This window comes from Polistes fuscatus, unplaced genomic scaffold (assembly GCF_010416935.1).
Source record: "Polistes fuscatus isolate 324 unplaced genomic scaffold, CU_Pfus_HIC Scaffold8, whole genome shotgun sequence".
Taxonomy (NCBI): Eukaryota; Metazoa; Arthropoda; class Insecta; order Hymenoptera; family Vespidae; genus Polistes; species Polistes fuscatus.
In genome coordinates, this window is record NW_025113162.1 from 5,146,949 (window position 1) to 5,167,424 (window position 20,476).

A 20,476-nucleotide genomic window follows, 5' to 3' on the forward strand; every position below is an offset into this window, starting at 1 on the left:
CACCATTCATATCTTCCATTTGATTATCAAAGTTACTTCTTGCCATAGTTATTATTATACATACATATATATATATATACAAGTCTATAAAACTTATTACGGTCCGTAAAACTTCGAGGAAAGAAATATTTTATTGAAAGATAACAATCGTACGGTTTGAGATGTTTTGCTGGATACTCTTATTGACGATAAACCGAGAAAGTTACAAGTGGATGTATTAATAACGACGTACTATTCAGACATGATCCATGAGAGAGAGAGAGAGAGAGAGAGAGAAAGGGAAAAGAGAAAAGAGAAAAGAGAAAAAGGGAAAGGGAAAGGGAACGACGAACGAGCCCACTTTGTATTTACGCGAGAAGAGGGCAGTCGACCCTATCTGAGGAAGATGATGTCGTGGGATATTGAAGTGGCAACTAGTATTCACATGTATACACGCACAAACACATACATACTGCCCTCGGGAAGAAGAAAAAAGTCGAGATCGAGATTAGTCACGAAGCAGGCCTTAGGCCAACTTTTTTTCTTCATCCTTCGTCTTCTTCTTCTTCTTCTTCTTCATCTTCATCTTCGTCTTCATCTTCGTTTCCCTTTCTCTTCTTCTTCTTCTTCTATTTCTTTATTCACCTTTCCCCATTTTTCCTATCGTAGTCTCTCGCTATGTCTCTTTATTCTTTAAAAACTGCTCTCAACACAAGCCACCACCATAGCACACTCATGCAACGTGCGCATTCTCCTTCGAGGACTCTTTAAAACGTCTGCTCGAGTGCTTAGCCAGCTAATTACCTATCTGGACTTATTACTTTGCCTTCTCTATTCCCTCTTGTTCGCCTTCTTTCTTTCTTTCTTTCTTTCTCTCTTCCTTTCGCCCTTTTTCTTTTTTATCAAAGTATATTCATACATATGTACATCGAAAATTGTAAAAGAAGAAATATAGGAAGCCAAGAACAACGTTCGAGCTCTATAATTTTGTCGGTTATATTTCTTCAATGGAATTGAAAGGAAGGAAGTAAATGTAGTCGAAAAAATATATCGCTAAATTTAGAATATATTATATACCCGAAGTTCTCTTAAACCAACTCCGTGGGAACGATCGATCTCGCATAAAGAATCTTTCTATTATTTTTCTTTTCAAGTAATTCATAACGTTTTCAAAAAGTTTCTTTTTCTTTTCTTTTTTTTTTTTTGACTGAAAAAATGTTAATTGTCATTTATCATAATTATCGAATAAATTCGTTTACGTATAGATTACACATTGGTTAGTATTAATTTTTGCATCGTTACATCTTACGTTTTTGACAATTTTTTAAGAAAATTCTCGAATCGTATTGCATGCAAATATTTATCTCACTTTTGTTCTCTCTTGACATCATTTTTCGCGTAGTCGTCATCGTCATTATCGTTATCGTTCAAGACGCTTTCAAATACTTCTCCTTTGTCTTTCTCTTGAAGTTTTCAAGGTCATCGATAAAACTGACTGTATAGAAGTTAACGTAGAAGCTTCAATTCCTCATTCCGAACTTTCGCATCAGCAGAGTTCGGTTTCACGAGTTCGTTCACTACATGTCAGGGATATCTTTGTTTTATCGAACAAACTCGGTACATTGGTATACAAGCGAATTTCCGTTGAATCTTTTAGAGAAGGATGCAATAAAAGCGAAACAATGTCGTGACGTTAAGGACCGTTTAAACAACCGTCTTAACTATCAACCGGTCACCGCAGAACCACGGACAATCTTCCGAACGAGAGAAATTGGCTTGGTTGCTTTAACCGTTCGTTTAATCCACGGGATAAGGTTGCTGATAAATTGGGAAAAAAGTCCGAGGATATTTATCGAATAAATATATCTCTCTGCGTAAATATACACGTACTTAAATGGTTACGTTAGTTAGACGTTTCGAGGATATATATTCGTAGTTTGTTCTTTTTATTTATTTATTTCTCTTTTTTTCGCGAAAAGAGAAAACCTTCGAGGAGGAAAGTTTTGAGAAAAACAGAATGACGATAATAATTCGACGTTTTTGTGGAATCCTGCCCAGTACTAATGATTTATCGCGAGGAAACTCACGCAATTAAATATATCACATTGTGTGGTTTATATTTGGTTGGTTTTTCTTTTTTATATTTTTTGTTTACCTGAACAACAATAAGGTCAAACTATTCAACGGTGATAATGCGATAGTCGTAAGGCAACGCGAAAATTACTTAAATACGAATGGTTAGAATTTATTTCTCCCAATTGGATTTAAACTTAAGTTCAACTATTTAGAATTTCTCATTCCATTGGCGTTTTTTTTTTTTTATTTCTTTCGATTATTCGAGAGCAAAGAGAATGTGAAAGGACATTGGAGGGGGGAGGGGTGTAGAAATATTTCGATAGAAACGACGAATTGTACCTAGGCAAAATAGTTGGAGAATTGAAAGAACAAAGTTTTGTTCCCCTTGTATTTGCTTCTTTTCTCGCGAGCACCCGAATTTACTCTGCCGTGATATCTCTCGCCTAATATGACGTTCCAATATTTGTTCGATATCGAAGTATTAGAGCGTGTAATTCTTTCGATCGATAATCAAACGAAGGGAAAAATGTTGGAACATTGAAAAATGTCGCATTCGAAATTGTTCGCAATTCGAAACTAACAATCTAAAATAATATCTTTTTGAAAAAAAATAAACCCTATAAAAATATTTTTTAACGAATTTTATTTCACGTTATATATTTCACATTATATATTTTCGAATATTATTTATTAAATAAATACCCACACGTTTGAGATCCTATAAAATATAAAAACATAACTTAACGTTTGTATCTTATCCTATCCAAAGAAAATATTCATCTTATTCGGCTTGTTGTTTCTTTAGAATCAAATATCTATCAATTGAAAATAAAATCAATTATCTAGATTAATAGATATTAAGAGAAAAGAGTAAAAGCATGAAATTTTGGAAGATATCTCGTGGAAATTACTTGCGAGATATTTTCAACCACTTACCCTATGTAAATACCATACCACACCATACCATACCATACCGTGCAAGCGGTTCCAACATGAGTACATTCAACGGTGAACTACTTTTCCCCTTTCCTCTTGCCCTCTCTCTCTTTCTATCTCTCCCTTACTATCTCATACGATTTTATGATACAGGAGAGATTTTCCTCTCTAGAACGTAACAGACTTCCTTCGCTAACGAAATTCCCGTGACGTCGGTGCCACTTATGTTAGATTCCGTTAAGGAGAATCCACGGGCTTTGAAATTCTTTGGAGTTTCCATCCAAGAATTCGAGGACACGATTCCTGACCGATGTCATCGTCATCATCATAATCCTCTTCCTTCCTTCTTCGTTATTGTCGAGTTCACTTAACGAAGAAACATTTCGAAATCGAGTTCATTAAGAACTGAACGGATATGCTTATGACAGACTTGGCAAACTAAACGTTTACGAACAACGACAAGGCTACTATATACGCCTACTATTTACTTTCAAGATTATATTTGTCTTTAGATAATGCTGTTTAAATAACTTTGTCGTTAATTATAAAACTTTATAGACGCGTGTCCGTAATAGTTCTTTTTTCTTTGTTTATTATTTCAATCCTTAAATTTAAATTGTTTTATTAAAATTAGACACGCTTGATAAATTTGCAAATGTTTTCTTTTTTTTTCTTTTTAGTAGGACACTTTTATAGGACATTTTATATCCGTTATTAAAAAAAAAAAACTACATTCGTGCATTTTTTCTTCATTTCATGCGACAGACATAAAGAATACCATAGAAAGAAAAATTATGTTCACTTAAAAATTTTTCAAGTGTCGTTTATCAAGTAGTTACTCGAGTAACGGTTCTCGCAAAATTCTCTCTCGTTGTTATTACATTGAAAAAAAGTAAGATCATATATTGAAACGTACGCGTACTTTTTTCCCCTTTTTATTTTTTACAATGCATATGAGCCTACGTCTATTACTATTCTCGAAGTTATGTTTCATGCCTCGTGAATTTTCCATCATTTTTCTACATCCTAACTTTCTTTTCCTGACTTTTTTATTCTCTCTCTCTCTCTCTCTTTCTCTCACTTTCTTTTTTTTTCCTTTTTACTACACTTTTACATATTTCCGTAAGTATAAGAAAATGTGATACGTTTACCCTATACTTTTCCCTGTTTGAACGTAAATTTCAACTCCCCCACCTTCGCATTTACGATCCCTCGGAATAGTAAAGCACGAAACGGTGAAAACATCAGAGACCTGAAATTGTACTTACTAGGAATGCCGATAAAACAGCTTGAAAAAAAGCTATTTTTTTCTTTTTCTACTCTTTATTTTGTTCCCCCTTTCCTCTTTTTTTTTTTTTTTAACCTCCATTTTCTTTTTATCCTCTCATTGTCTTCTGTAAATCTTCTTTTTCGATGATACTTCTCGAAACGTACGACTCGTCGTCGTTAGTTCGCATTATTTTAATTAAACGCGCCTTAAATCAACGAACGAGGCAAAGCTTTTACAAGAAAAAAAAAAAGAAAAGAAAAAAAAATAAACAATACCGTTAACATTTCTAAGTGTTTTCTATCATTAACGGATAACGTGATTACAATATTACGGGATATTAACTTAAAACACATTTGGGAATTTACAGGTTTAACATTGAAGATATTTTCCATGCACTTGTTCCGTCAAACAAAAACGAGGAGGGGGAGGAAAAAAATCTACAGGATGACTGTGCGTGTCTCTCTGAAGTGCGATGAAAGTCTGAAACGTTTGCTAGTTCGGATTCAATGAGTAAACGGGAGGGAAGAAAAAAAAAAGAAGGAAAAAAAGATGAAACAACGAACGAGACGGGAGAAAAGAAAGGGAGAAAGAAAAATTCTCCGGTAACGTGTGTCGGCGGTGAATGTTAATGAAAATTACCCGAAATTCTTTTCAACGCGGATACTTAATTAATTTATATAGAAGAGACGAAAAAGATATATCACAGGGAGAAATATTGCCCGCAGCTTCCCCCCTCCTATTTTCTTTCTTTCCTATTCTTTTGTCTGTAATCGTGGAACGAACTATCATAGGAAAATTTCTATCCTTTTTCCTGGTTACAGAATCGCGCGGAACGTTGGTCTAAAAGAAAATCACGCGAATTAATTCGATTTTATTCGAGTTGTCACCGAGATTTAAACTTTCGATCGAACTTTTCTGTATCAACGTATTTAAAAAAGTCCCCCTCCCCCACGCACCCACCTTACACCCTCGCAATCTAATTACACGGGGGCAAAGTTTCAAGTTCGGTCGACTGTCGAGCCGACATTCGACGTATAGGGAAATACATTGGTGCAAAAAATCAATAGTAACTTCTTATACATACATACATACACATACACATACTTATATCGAACTTGCAACTCGCTCGTTAACGTCGTATTCGAGTTCTACATTAAACCGCGAGAATGCCGCTTTTAAAGAATTTAAAATGTGCGCGCGGCGTGAATAAAACCAGAAACGTCAAACCTCCATATCGATCGAACCGAACCATCGCCAACGTTACCTGGCATCCTTCTTCTATCTCTTCCTTCCTTTCTTTCTTTCTTTCTTTCCTCTTCTATCCTCTCTCTCTCTCTCCTTTGCTTTTCTCCAACATCGAGCTTTGTAAATTCAGCTTGCGCGAAGAAGGCTCGAAGTTTTTCTTTTTTTTACTCCCACTTGGTGGGATATTATATACGCCGACGTTGAGATGAGAAAAAATAGAGTAGAATGGTGGAATAGAAATTTGGAGAAGGGGGATGAAGAAGGTGAGGTGTGGGTGGTAAATAGATTAAAAGATAAATAACGTAAGAAGATATTTTCTTAGGAAGAACAAATTTATTTTATTTTATTTATTAATAATGTTTTATTCTCTCTATCATTATTAGGGGAAAAGAAAATTTCTAATTTTTACCAACCACACATACATGTATATTATATATAATAAATTGTTTTTCGAATTATCTCGAAGCAATCCTCAAGTTACAATTCTTTTACTTTAGCACGGATTTTCGTGAAATTAGGTGGGTGGTAATTTAAGGGGTGGTAAAGAAAACGGGAAATGCAAGCCTCTTATATTAGCCGATATTTCTTGCTACAAAGATAGAGAGAGCTTCGTTGAGACCTTCGATAACTTTCCCTTTGTATTTTTATTTATTTGTTTTTTTCTCATCCTCTCATCTTTCCCTTCCTTTTCCTTCTCTTCACCGTTATTTCTGTCTGATGTTTCTCAAGTTGTGTAATAGTTTGATTCGGTTAGGAGACGACGAGGTTGTCGCCAATAGGAAAGTTTCCATTTATGGCCGTTGGGATCTGTCGTGGTCGATGAAAGCAGACATGAATTTACTTATGGTTTTACCTATCCCTTCGAAAAAGACACGAACCTTCTCTCTTTCTATTTCTTTGCTTTAGTTTCTTTTTTACCTTTCATACTTTTCGACATCTCCTCGAAGAACATCGAAGTTGAAATTGTTTTTGAAATGTCCTCTTACTTTATGAAAAAGGAGCTAGGACTCTTTTCGTCATAAGGATCAACCGATTGCGAGATTTTATTCGATATTCTTCTTTTTATCTTTTTTCTATCCTTACAAAAACTCCATTTTTCATGATCTCTTTTCAAACATCCGAACTATTACGTTTAATCCATTGGATCGGTAATACCAGAATACCTTCCACGTGCGTCATTAAATTATAAAGACTATTGCATATGTATAACTAGGAGGATAAATTATTCAACAATGATTTATTGGATTGAACTATCAGTAATGACTGATAGGTTTCATGAAATTAATTTCATACAATTCATTATTAATATATATATATATATATTATATTGCGTATATAGATGTTTTCCATGAAAATAAATGAATAAATAAATCCATTAAATTACAATATGTAAATAATAATATATTCAATTACCATAAAGTTTTAAAATCGATAATTATTTAATTAATAAATAAAAAAAGGAAAAATAGGAGAAGAATCGTCTTCATTTTCGTCGAAGAAGAGATGGTTAATTAACACGAAGTAGTAATACTAATTAAAATCTCGGCGAGCAAATGATTCTCTTTTCGAATCGTTAAAGAATTTAATTCGACGAAAAGGGAGAAATTGTCGAGGATAAAACTTTTCGAAGATCAAGCAGACAGACACCACTACTGCTTGCTTGTCTCTCTTCTTTTAGTAATATGCGTGTGTGTGTGCGCGCAAGTCAGTATGCTTAAACGTTCGGCGAATGAGAGCGTCGTCGTATAGAAGAGTCCCAGAACGAGTTCGGAAACGAGTTCAAAACGAGTTCAAAACGAGTTCAAAACGAGCCTCTGGATGAGCTAGCTCGTGGAATGAGTTTCCAAAAGGTTTTCTCTGCTACTTCTAGTCGGAGGGAAAACCCCCGCCAACTTAAACCAACGTCCAAGTTTTGTCCGTTTCGTTCGAATTTACAAGAATAATTAAGAGTTTAACATTTGTTTTGTTTTTCTCTTTCTCTTTCACTTATACCGCATTTCTCTCATTATCGATAAGCCAATTTTCTTGTTTAGATTCTTTAATTAATTATTAAAAAAAAAGTGTTAATCGACTAAATGTTATTCAGACATAATTTGAAAAAATAAACTCGATTAGATTCTCATGCACAATATTTTCTTCTTCTTTTTTTTTTTTCATGATACTTTGTAAGAAAAGAACGATTAGAAAAAATGATATTTGTTTCGAGGGAATCCTTAAAACGTGTTGATATATTTACTTTATTATAAAACTATGATGTATCGCTATGTATCGAAACTCATCACACTTTCTATGGCTACTTTAATTGTACTAATAGAATGTCTCGAAATGTAAATTATTTTTATTGGTGTATAGATTTATTCAATCAGTCTATATCATCTATAAAACATTGTCCAAATTATCTGTAACTATCTCTATTTGTATTTGACTACTTTTATAAATTCTGTATTAGTGGTTTTATCCCGTAGAATAAAATCAAATAAAATTATTGATTTCGATCGGATGATAAGCATGAAATATTTTGTATAACTTTTCGAATTTTCGTTCAATTTATAAACAACGTATCAGAAGGTATTTTATTAGTGTCATTCGTTGAATCGAAGTGTTAACTATTAACGTTCTCAACGATCCAATCGTTTTGTGTCATTTTCTTTTGAATTAAAAACAAAAAACAAACATCGTCTCCAAAAATAAAAAAGGAGAAAGTTTAATAGGTCACAGAAATGCTTTCTTTTTATTTTTTTATTTTATCGATGATCGAAAAATCGCACTGGGAATAATTCCAACTGGTATTAATAAAAAAGTTATATAATCCGTAAGGGATGGAACAAAAACTCTTTTTTTTTTTTTCCTTCTTTTTTCTTTCTTTTTTATGTAGACGAAAAAAAAATTTAGGAGTTATCGTAGGACGAAAGTTAAATGTTTAAATTCCGCGAGAGAATTGAAACTTTTTTCTGGCAAACTGTAGGAAACTTATAATTAATCGTTATCCATGATTAAAGTTTTTTTTCTTTTTCTTTTGTTCATCGTACATAAAAGTCGATCCTCCGATCCTAAACACATGCACCTCACTCTCTCTAATATTTTGTTTTCTTCTTTTATTATATTTCAGGTGTCGCGCAGGGTATCAGATGTTACAAATGTGGACAATACAACGAGGGAGTGGGAAGTATCACGCCTTGCATTAATTTTACCGCTCATATGGATTTGAAGGATTGTCCACCGAATTCCGAATGGTGCATCGTAAGTTGAAAACGTTTTCGTTAAATTAAACAATAATTATTATCAATATATGAGAAAGTTTAATCGATATCTTGCGATCATTATTATGATTTAGAACAAGATAGAATGTTTTTGATTTTTATAGTAATTTTCTTTCTTTTTCCTTTTAAATTTTATTTCTCGTTTCTTTGGTGTTTTCCGATTTTTTTTGTTATTTATATATGACGTATATGAGAAGATATTTTTGAAAAATGTGAACTTTACTTTACAATATCATAAAAATATCGAAAAGAGAAAATGAAAATCCCTTATGTTGGTGAAAATGCGTAAAGGCTAAGGTTTTTCATTTTAAAAACATAACACGAAACTTGTTCGTCGTCATCATCGTCGTCGTCTTTTTGGTATTCGAATGATAACACTTTCCACTTAACATTTTTGTTTGCGAATAAACGCGGCGGCGGCGGCGGCTTCCTACTCGGCACACTTCTCGCGTTTTCTTTCGCCAGGGTAGTAAATGGATCGCAACAGGTCGCGAAACGTGAATGCCAATAGGATGAAAAAAGCTTAGGTAGGTTATTAAACCGTTAATCAGACTTCGAAGCAAAAAAAAGAAAAAAAGAAAAAAAGAAAAACAGAAAATAAAACTCGATGCTCTTCGCTTTTTTTTTTTTTATTTTTTATTCTTTTTTTTTTTTTTTTAATACCATTACGCGAACTCCGTTCGATTTTCTGGGTGTTACGAATAGAATACATTTCCACGTATCATCTTCTTCTTCTTCTTCCTTTTTCTCCTTCCTCTTCTACCACGAAATTTTATCCACCTGACCAATTCAATATTTTAAAAACGTCATATCGTATTTCTCGAAGCTCTTATACCATATATCGATTTGGGAACAAAATTTCTTCGTATTTCAATGCAAAAATGAAACAAGTTCTTTTTCATTTTCATTTCTTTTTTTTTTTTATTACATTTTGTATCGAGTCTTCTCCGAATATTTTGAGAGACTGTTACGTTATGACTAATATTATCATTTATCGAGGGCAATACGAAAAAAACTAGTTTCCCAACCTAATAAATAAATAAATAAATATATATATGATATATTGCGCTGTGAATTAGAAGGGAGGAAAAGAAGCATAACACATTTTACTAAGAATACTACCTTCATTTCCTTCCCATCGCTTCTTTTCCGTCAGTCTTGCTTGCATTAGTCTTTGACGTTTAATGTCGAAAGCTTTTAAATTAGATCGTGTTTCGTATATATACTTTTCGAACCGAGCTTTTTCTTTCTATCTTTATTTCTCTTCCTCATTTTCTTTCTCACTTTTATCATTCCGTATGTATGTACTTACATATATATATACAATACATATGTAGATAACATTCCTTATACCGTTTTCCTTTTATCGCCTTTTGATCTGAACTCGTGAGTGCTTTTTAAAATCGATAACGATTCGTATATCTCGTAAAAAGGTATACATACATCAAACGGACACACTCGAGTTAACCCAACAGATAATATATCTTTCCTATTTTATCCTTTTTCCTTTTTATCCCTTCCCCTCTTCCTCTTCCTCTTCCTCCTCCTCCTCCTCCTCCCCCTCCCTACTCTTCCCGTATTTTCATCATCAGTTATTTCAAACGCATACAGACATATATAGATAGATTCAATTTAAAATTCGACGCAAATTTTTATATACAATCACAGGTAAGATATCTCCGCAGGGAAATGAATGAACGAACTTTATACGAAGTAAGAATTTTCCCGGAACTTTCTTCGCGAAATATAAAAAGAAAAAGCCTCAAATTTACTTCAAATTTTGCGCCTAATACTTCACCGAAGAAAAGTAATCTGGCTTATTAAATCTTTTGATCTCGTTCCTCTCCTTTCCCTCTTTCTTTCTATTTATCTTTTTTCTTTTTCTTTTTTTTTTTCCCCATGCGAATCACAAGTACGCAAACTCGTGTTTTACGTCGTAAAAAATGAAGTTTAGAGAATTGTAATAAGAATCCAAGTATTTTGTATCTTACTTAGAAATTGAAGTTGTGTTAATTGTTTTATCGGTCTCTTGAGAACAATTTAGCTTTCTTTGGCAAACTTTCTCCCTTTCCATTTTTTGTTTTGTTTTAAAGAGAAAGAGAGATAGAGAGAGCGAGGAAAGAAGAAAAATAATGAAAAAAAGATCAACACTTTCTTCTTAAAGTCATATCAATAATTACCCCTAATTTATTTCCCTGCTCTATTAGATCATTTTATTCGTGAAAAGTACACATTTAAAATGAACATAATCATTACCGTGTAGATTTCATTTATTGTTTGAAATAAAAAGAAAAAAGGAACCTTTTTATCATTTTGTTTTTAAGGAAAGAGTAAGTGAAGAAAAAAGGAAAGAAAGAGAAAGAGAAATAGAAGTAGAAAAAGAGAGAGAGAAGAAGAAGAAGGAAAAAAATGTAGGAAAGAGGATCAACTTTCTTTTTAAAGTCATATAAATAATATCATTCTAATGGAAACAACGTCGTTCGTACTTCATTATTCTGCAGCAAGTGCGCAAAGAAACTTTGTATAAATATACAGTAGCGAGTAGTTTTTCTCTTGAAGAAAGAACGTAGAAAAGATAACGATTTGAGAGAGAGAGAGAGAGCATAATTTATGATTTACTGCATTGTGTGGAAGAGAGAGAGAGAGAGAGAGATGTAAATTTGAAATTTGCTTTCTCTCTTCCTTACCTTTTATCTTTTTTTTTCTTTATCTTTCATCGAAACATAAGATTTAACAAAAAAAAAAAGAAAAAGAAGAAGAAGATAAAAAATCGAAATGAAGAAAATAGTTCAAGTTGAAAATTGTCGATCCTTTAACCAGCAGACATTTGACATTTTATTTTCTTGTACTTTTCCACAAAACGTCGAATTTATATTTCCCCTTTTTCCCCGCAACATACTCGAGAACTTTTCTTCTCATTCCTCTCTTTTCTTCTTCACTTGGAAGAGACGATTGAAAGTGGAAGATATCGAGGAAACTCATTCGGCAAACCAACGTAGAATAATAAAAAGGTCTCGAAGGAGCAGGAAATGGGCCGGATATCGAGATCAGTAGTCTTCCGCGCTATTGGTCAGCCTTTTTTCGTTTTCTAGATAAGAGAAAGTGGCTACTTTTAAAGTCATTATATTATATACGTATATATTGAATACATGTATATTGAAAATTATTTTCATTAGTTTTTTTATTTAAAGTTTCTTACAAAAGAGGACTACTTTTCAATTTGTATTTTTAATCGCAGAATGATTATCGTAATGATTTTTTTATAACATTTACAAATAATCGTCGATAAAAATTTGTTACACCTTCTAAACTAATGAAAAGTTAATCGAATACTTTTTCTAAAAAAAAAAGTCAAATTATCGTGGATTCTTTTTGAAATGGAGAACTATTATTTTTTTAATAATAATCAATATAAATATTAATATCATCTATTCGCAGATTTACATTCGTATTCGTGATTTCTTTCTTTTCTTTTCTTTTTCTTTTTTTGTACATTATCGTAAATTATCGTTTTTATATTAAAAAAAAAAAAGAAACACGTGAATTAATGAAAATTAAAGTACGAGTTTTCTGAACTCGAACTCGAATAGAAAATTTGTTTCTTTGATCTGAAAATGAATTGTCAAAGCACTATTGCAAAAGTTTGTATCTAAATCGTCGGTTAAGGTGTTTTTTTCGTTTGTAACAAGACGAAAGGACAATTCCCAAAAGCGATACAATTTCCCGAGCAAAGGTGCATTCACGTTAATACAGTGACTGCATTATTACGTAGATTCGCGTTGCATCCTCGTCCCTATGCAATGTACCGTCGGGTATTCCGGTTTGCCCTTCAAATTAGTGCCATGCACAGATATCAGACAGGTATTAATTAACATTTAGCTGTGGTTACCGGTCATGGTAGATACCGATTAAGCTTTCCAACCTTGTCTACTAAGTGCGAATACATATATAAGTAGCGCGTGTTAGTGAATAATCGTGTTGAGCGTTTCTACTCGTTAATGCGAATTTAGTTACGAGATTACCTCACTCGCAGACTAATCTTTGTTTCATGTTAAAACGAAATTTCCTCTCATTTTCATTCAAAACGTCGGACATAAGTTACACGCGTATCCTATTATTTACAATATATATGTGTGTGTGTGTGTGTATTGTGAATAATTATAAATTCAATTATATTTTTATATTGTTTTCGTAATATATCGAAATCAACAAAAAATTAAAAAACAAAATCAATTTACGCGATTTTGTATTGCAATTTAAAACAAAACTAAGGTAAACGAATGTTGAAAACATTTAAGAATAATCAAATTGTATCTTAAAATTGCGTTTAACTTATCACTAACCAGTAGCCGTAAGTTTACCAATAATCATTCGCAAGATTCTATATACGTATAAAGTAATGTATAATTTTATACAATCTCGGTTTTCTCGTAAACAAAATATCTTGATCAAATTTATTAAGCCTTATTCCATTAAGAAAGCTTTTTCATTTTTTTTTTTTTGAAATTGATTCGTTGACCAATTCCGTTGCCAAATTTGAATTTGAAAATAAATAGCGTACGCGTTTATATATATATATACCCTTAGGAAATTAATTATTGGCACGCGACTTGTCGATATTCGTTCGAAATTCGTGGCACGGTGTGCAACTAATTTGATTACAAGTCGAATAGTGTTCGATTAAGCAACTTCTCCCACTCCCTCCCTCCTTCCTCCCACTTCCCTAATTCGAGAGATAAGATAGATCATTCCTGATCTACATCGATCCTTCTTCGCTTTTTACGTGATCGTTGAATTTTCCTTAGCACGTTTCCTCGTTAATTAAATTTCTTAATTTAATGTGTGCGACGTAAGTAACAATTCGTACGATTTAATCATTAACGATCATCATGATTTCTTAACGAGAATAACGTTTAAAATTTTTATCGCATAAATGGTATATTTTGTTTACATCGTAAAATATATTAATTTTGTGAAGATGAGTCATTTGATCCACTGTGATAGAAATGGGGATATACGATGAGGTATTGTTAAGTATAAGGATAAATAAAATGACTAATGTAATTAGTGTTGAATTTTAAATGGTAACGAGTTGCGTTAAATGAATGAAAAGTAACGCGAGTGAAGATTACTCAAAAAGCAATCAATCCTGACTTAATTGATCGCTTTGATAGATATCAAATAATTTGCGGATGTTGCTAAAAGCAACATAGAAAATAATAGGCTGACTTTTCATTCGAATTGGACACGGTGATCGGAATCGATTGACCATCTACACGTATACATGTACACGCATTTATCCTAACACGTTAGTTAGCTTTTGAGAGAGGCTGACGGTTACGATCCGTTTTACATCTGCATAGAGATTGCTTCTCGTATAGGGAAACGATACACACACCGTGCCGTCGTTTAAACCGCGAAAATTTGATATTTGTTACGGTGAATTTTACGAAGGCAATTTTACCGACGAAAACGAAACGACCAATGCAATTATGTTTTCTTTTTTTTTTTTTTTTTTTTTTTGCGAAAAAGAAACGAAACGGATAACACAAGTCGGAGTCCGGTCATTCGATGAATTTGATTATACAAATTATTTTCTAAATAATTAAAATAATAAAACATAAATAGAAAATAAATCTTAACGTTATTTATTAAAATATTGTTATTTTTATCTGAATTTTGTATTTCTAATAGAATTTAAAAATATATTCGAGTTACTAGACAAAATCATTTCTAAAGATAAATTGTTATCTCAAAATTGTAATATCTGATTTAAATTTTGACGTTTATTTACGATAGAATGATAACTATCATATAATTATTATAGTCGTTTGATTCTAATTCGTCAATGAACTTTTTGTGTATAATCATTCGTTTCATATATATTCCCTTCAATAATACTTTTCTTTCTTTCTTTCTCTTTCTTATTATGTCTATCTTCATATATATTTTCCTTTCTCTAAGCCTTGAAAGCTCGTGTCAAAGTAGAAACTATAGTGGAAAACTGTAGAACACTTTGATCCTCTTGAATCCTGGCGGAACACGTGGATATCGGGCAAAATCCTTGCTTGGAACGGCTTTTCCTTTCTGAAGATTTTTATATCATCTTTTGAGAATTGCTAGACCGTGCAAACGTTAAGTATTATAAAATGTACGATATGAGGTGGTATACGAAACATTAGATAACAATTCTTGATTCTAATCTTTCTAAAGAAAAAAAACAAAAAAAAAAAGATATTTTTTATTGTTGAAAAATGCAAGTTAGATTTGTGTTCATATTATCTTTGAATCGTCAACAATATCAAGATCAAAAGTTATTCCAACAATAAAATCCGAATATGGCGCGTGACTATCTTCCTTTTTTCTTTTCGAGATGAATCCTAGTCGAGAAATTTCTAAAGAGATTATATCGCGTGGTTCTTCACGTAGGGGGCTTTAATATCCTCTTCCTACTCAGAAGAGGTCAGAGTAATAAATCGTCCGTCGATCGAATCGTGACACGTACACCTGACACAAACGACTAGAGAGGATTATGGTGCTAGGTATAGTATGGTATGGTATTAGTGTGGTGGTGGTGATGATGATACGTCGAAGCTTACGATTAAATAATTTTTTTCGTATGAAATTTTTTCTCGAGGGTGGGGAGGGTAGGGGGGAGAAGAAAATAAAAAGAATTGTTATCTTTTACGTTAATACTTTTATCATTTATCATTATGTTGATTTTTATTTTTTATTTCATTCCTTTTCACTCGCATACATATACACACAAGTATACATATAATTATATTATGTTATATTTTTATATATACAATAATATTATACCGTAGAAAATAAAAATCATGTTATATTTCGAAACCCATCGTGATCCTCGTATTATCGTATATGATATTGAAGTTCGAAAAGAATCAGAAAAAGGTGAAAACAGTGTTTGACAAATAGTAAATGTTACAATTTGTATATTGACCTATCTATTCGTTGATACAATTCAAAGATTAATTCGAGCATACACGTATTTCGATGTTTCGATTCTCGAAATCTTAAGATAAGCGCGAGCATGCACTTTGCAACCCATTTTCCACGCGATATTCCACAAAGGCGTCTTTATTCCGATAATATACCGTAGGCAAAACTTCCCAAGGAAGGAGAAAGGATTAAATTGAGTAGAAGAGGAACGTCTAAGAACGAAGATTCGCTAAGTCATGAGTCGACCTAAATTTATTTCTTATCATTCTTTCTTTACCTTCCTTTGCTTTATTTTTTATTTCTCTCTTTACTACGTTCTTCCAAAAATTTATATCTATGAAAGAAGAAAAATACGAATACGAAGAACTATATTCATTTTTGCATATTTTCCGCGAATTTTCCATTCGTTCTTTTACGTATTTTTATCTACGAGAACATCAAAGATTTCTTTAAAAAAAAAAGAATTAAAAAAAATTAATCATTTAATTCTTAATATACAAATTTCGAAATTTTTTTTATAAGTTTTCAAATAATCATAAGAAGTAGAGAAAAAAGAATGAAAATAAAGGAACCATATTATTTGTTCATATTCGTCACTAACTTATCATTCATTTCTTACTTATTTTTCTCTATATAAAAACGTCAAAGATTTAACGAAAAAAACCGAAATACAATTCAAAATTTATTCAAAGACAAATTAATGCTTCGATTCGTTTTGTAAAAAATTCGAGAATCTCATTCTGGATCCTTGAATGTGATTGTGGATCGTGTTAACACAGAGGAATTGAAATAAAACGGGCAAGAAAGAAAAATAAGAGATTTTTGCGGTCGTTTTCCGGCTTTTCATACTCGTGGAGTTTATTTAAATGCACGAAGGAGAGAAAAAAAGAGTTAAAAAAAAAAAAAATACGAGGGAGATAGGTTTCGAGAGCAATTCTCGAGGCAATAAAAGGTTTTTTTTTCTTTTTTTTTTTTTAGTAAAAACAGAAAAGAAAGAGACAGACAGACAGGCAGACAGACACAGACAGAAAGGAAGAAGAACATACACATACATGCATAACAATTTACGCGTTAGTCCGTAATCGACATACTTATCGAGATACACAGTTAATTTCTATGCATTGTTAATTTAATCTTTAATTTGATTGTCTTGGCTTACCAATCTCTACTTTTTTTTTTCCTTTTATAACTTTCTTCCATATTCTTTCTTTCTCTCGTTTTCTTTTTCAGACTTTTTTCGGAAAGGAATTCCGTTCTTTTTCGAACGGAAACCGAAAACGTGTATGACGTTTTTGAATAAAAATATGATTTTATATATTAATTTGATTACTTCACGTGAATACTGAAAATCAAATGACTTTATTGACACATGGATTAACAATAATGTTTTAACGAACATGTTATACTTGTTGAAATGTTCATTCAATTAATTTTGAATGAATACAAAATTTAAGTTGTTTTTTATTTATTTTTTTTTTTTTTCGATCGGATATGGGTTAGTTAATCAATCGTATAAAGAATTTGTATTAGTTTTTTGAGAATTAATAAATGGCAGATAGAAAATAATTCTAATGTTGAGAATAAAATTGAACGAAAAATTGTGTTTTGTCGAATAAAAATATGAAACAATATATCGAGAACCATTTACGTCAATTTGATATTAAAAATGTTAAAATTACTTTTAAGCCAATACGATAAATAACGTTTTATTGATAATATTATAGTAAATTGCGATAATCATTTATAAAAATGTGTATATTATATAGGATTACTCGAAGTAACTTTTATCGAATGAAAATGGATGAAAATGTTGTTACTAAAATAAATGTTCAATTTCGGTTACGGGGCATGTCGCTCGTACAATTCACGTAGACATAATATTTTTCGATTTGTACGTTAATATCGAAACGGCATTGCGATATTTTGAACGATTTGAGCGTGCAATATTACGATACGTGTCGGTTGGTAAGAACATTGCGTTAACGTGGAAAAACGGGGATACATATGAGTGCATATGTGCATATATGTATAAACATATATATAGACTCACATACACACACACACACATGTAGCATATGTATAATACATATATATTTGCCAACGTGCATCAGAATACACAACACAACCCATGAAACTATAAACTTATCTAGCGTGTTTATATTTTTTTCTTTTTTTTTTCCACCCTTTTTTTTTCTTTTTTACTATACCATTAATCGAAATTTACGAGACACACGCGCTACAACGTTATCTTGGCAATAAAACCCATTCGCTTGCACGTAAACAGCAGCACACGTATGCGCATATACGTGTATATATATATGTATGTAATATACAAACACGTGCGTGCGTGTATTATGATCCTTATCCTTTATGGAGGCTCATTTTCCAGCTGTTCCGAGATCGAGCTTTATTTTCTAGGCCGATTTGCGGCAACTGCAAAAAGCCAGAATTAAAAACTTTCTAATCGAACTGAAAGAAAAACTCGAAAGAATATTCGTTCCGAAACACAACTGACATACAAGTTCTCGTGTACGTGTAGTGTACAAATCTAACGAGATAAAAGTAATAATATTATATTATTTGAAAGATAACTCAACGAATCTCTCTCAGGAAACAAACGTTGAACGTTGAACGTTTGAAAAAGAAACCGCGAAGACAAATATTTCCATTTCTTTCAGTATTCTTTTTATATATATTCTTTTTTTTATATATATAATATTTATCCAAGGTTTCATTCGCGATAGCCTCTGGTAAAGAAGAGGTCCCTTTTTCCAAAAGGGAAAGGTGATATCGAGAATTCAATCGTGATTTTCCCTTGTCATGATTTCTTTTTTTATTAATACTTCGTCTTCTTCTTCTTCTTCGTTTCTTTTTTTTCTATTTTTTAGTTTCTTTTTCCTTCCTTCCTTCTTTCTCTTTTTCTATTTTCGACGAACTTTATATATATCCAATCACCTGATCGAGATATGTCAGCATCGGGGCGTAAATCCAACAACCAGCTTTATCCCCTCCCCTTTCTCTTTCTCTCTGTCTCTCTCTCTCTCTTCGTACCGAATACGGTATCCACCTGATTTATTTCTAGGTCGGGGAGCAGTCATATTTTCAAAGTGTCTTCGTCGTAAAAATTTCCTACACTTCGGTCCATATATTACACGCCCAACATCCGTCGGCAGTGTTACATAAAACTGAATGTTTGCTTCTTTATCTTTGTCTTCCACCTACCCTCCCGTACCTCTCTTCCCTCCTCTCTCTCTCTCTCTCTCACACTGAACAAACTCGATCGAATTTCAAAGTAATTTTTTTCTTCTTCCCTTTTTGACGCGTCTTTCTCTTTTTATTGTATAAGTTATCATTCGGAATAGATCGAAATACTCGCAATGAGATTTTCTTTCAATGTATATTCAAATTTTCTCCCTTTTCCCTTTTTATCGGTCTGTTGTTGATCTTATGATGTAATCATAGTGATAGGTATAAGCGAAATCAAAAATATATGTACATATATATTTCGTGAAAAGATTCTGACGATTTCTTATTGTTATCTAACTATGTACAATATATACATATGTATAAGATCTGTATACAGAAGTATATCTTATCGGAGTTGCTTTGGAGTCATGCAAAAGAGTAGTACAATATAATAGACACGAAGTGGTAGCATAATGCATTGACATTTCGAGTTATCATATTCCATAATAGAGAGAAGACACCTATTCGTCTAGTTTCTCGATGGCTCTCGATAACAGAAAGATCAAGTATATTGATACGTATATGTAGTATTGCATCGATATTCACGTAGAAATAGTGACATTACGATAGGGTTTGTATTCTATTTGAAAATGACGTTATTGAACCGAAGTGGAGAATATATATATATAGAAAACGACCAACTTGTATCCGTATCGTAACATCCCATGAAATCTTCAAATCTCGTTACATTTGTCTATTTTCTTTTTATTTCTTTTTTTTCTATTCGTTTTTCTTTTTGTTTTGTTTTTATTCGTTATTGCGTTACATTTGAAACAATTACGTTTATGTTAAATGAAATATCATTAATTAATATTTATACTGATATGTGTTTATTACTCGTCGAAGAAGACATTTTTAATCAGAAAAATGATTATTAATTATATTAAGGAATTTTACAATTCAATTTTATTAATTTGTTATATATCTTTTTACTTGATAACAATGATCATTATTCAAATTTGATTTGGATCAAAATCACATAAAGTAATGGCAAATTCAATGGATGGTGGTATTGTATGCGAATACCACAAGATAAAATATCTATGAGATAAGTAGCCTTTAGAGAGGGAAAATCCTTAGGATACACCACCTATCTATAAGAAAAAGTAAGGGCTTTTTCCAAGGTAAAATGTTTCGGTTCTTTACAAAAGGTGAATAAGAGCAGAAAGTGGAGATAGGTTTTCTTCCTCCTATAGATAAACGATTCAAGATTTTTCCTTCCACCTTAGAACGGTAAAATAGAATTCTCTTAATACGATCCTTTCGCTATGTCGAAATGTTGTCTTCTTATCTTTTTCTATTACTTCCTTCTTCCCTACCTAACTTGTCTGTTTTTTTTATCCTTTATTATTTTATCTTTATTTTTCTTTATTTTCTTGAAACTCTCGTTAACATCGTATATTCCCTTAATATTTTACAAAAACATTATTCGAAAAAATTAGTTGTCGATATTCTTCGCAGGATAAATTATCAAACGTATTCGTATCTTTGGAAGGAAGAA

The 20,476-nt window shown here is 32.0% G+C and overlaps 1 protein-coding gene across 1 annotated transcript in view; it reads left to right on the forward strand.

The window, feature by feature from the left end:
- Positions 1 to 20,476, forward strand: part of LOC122525228 (lymphocyte antigen 6D) — a 65,630-nt gene that overhangs the window by 25,180 nt on the left and 19,974 nt on the right. The window contains exon 3 of the mRNA XM_043647917.1: positions 8,616 to 8,746. Within this exon, the coding sequence (XP_043503852.1) occupies positions 8,616 to 8,746 (131 nt within the window). The remainder of the gene's footprint in view (positions 1 to 8,615; positions 8,747 to 20,476) is intronic.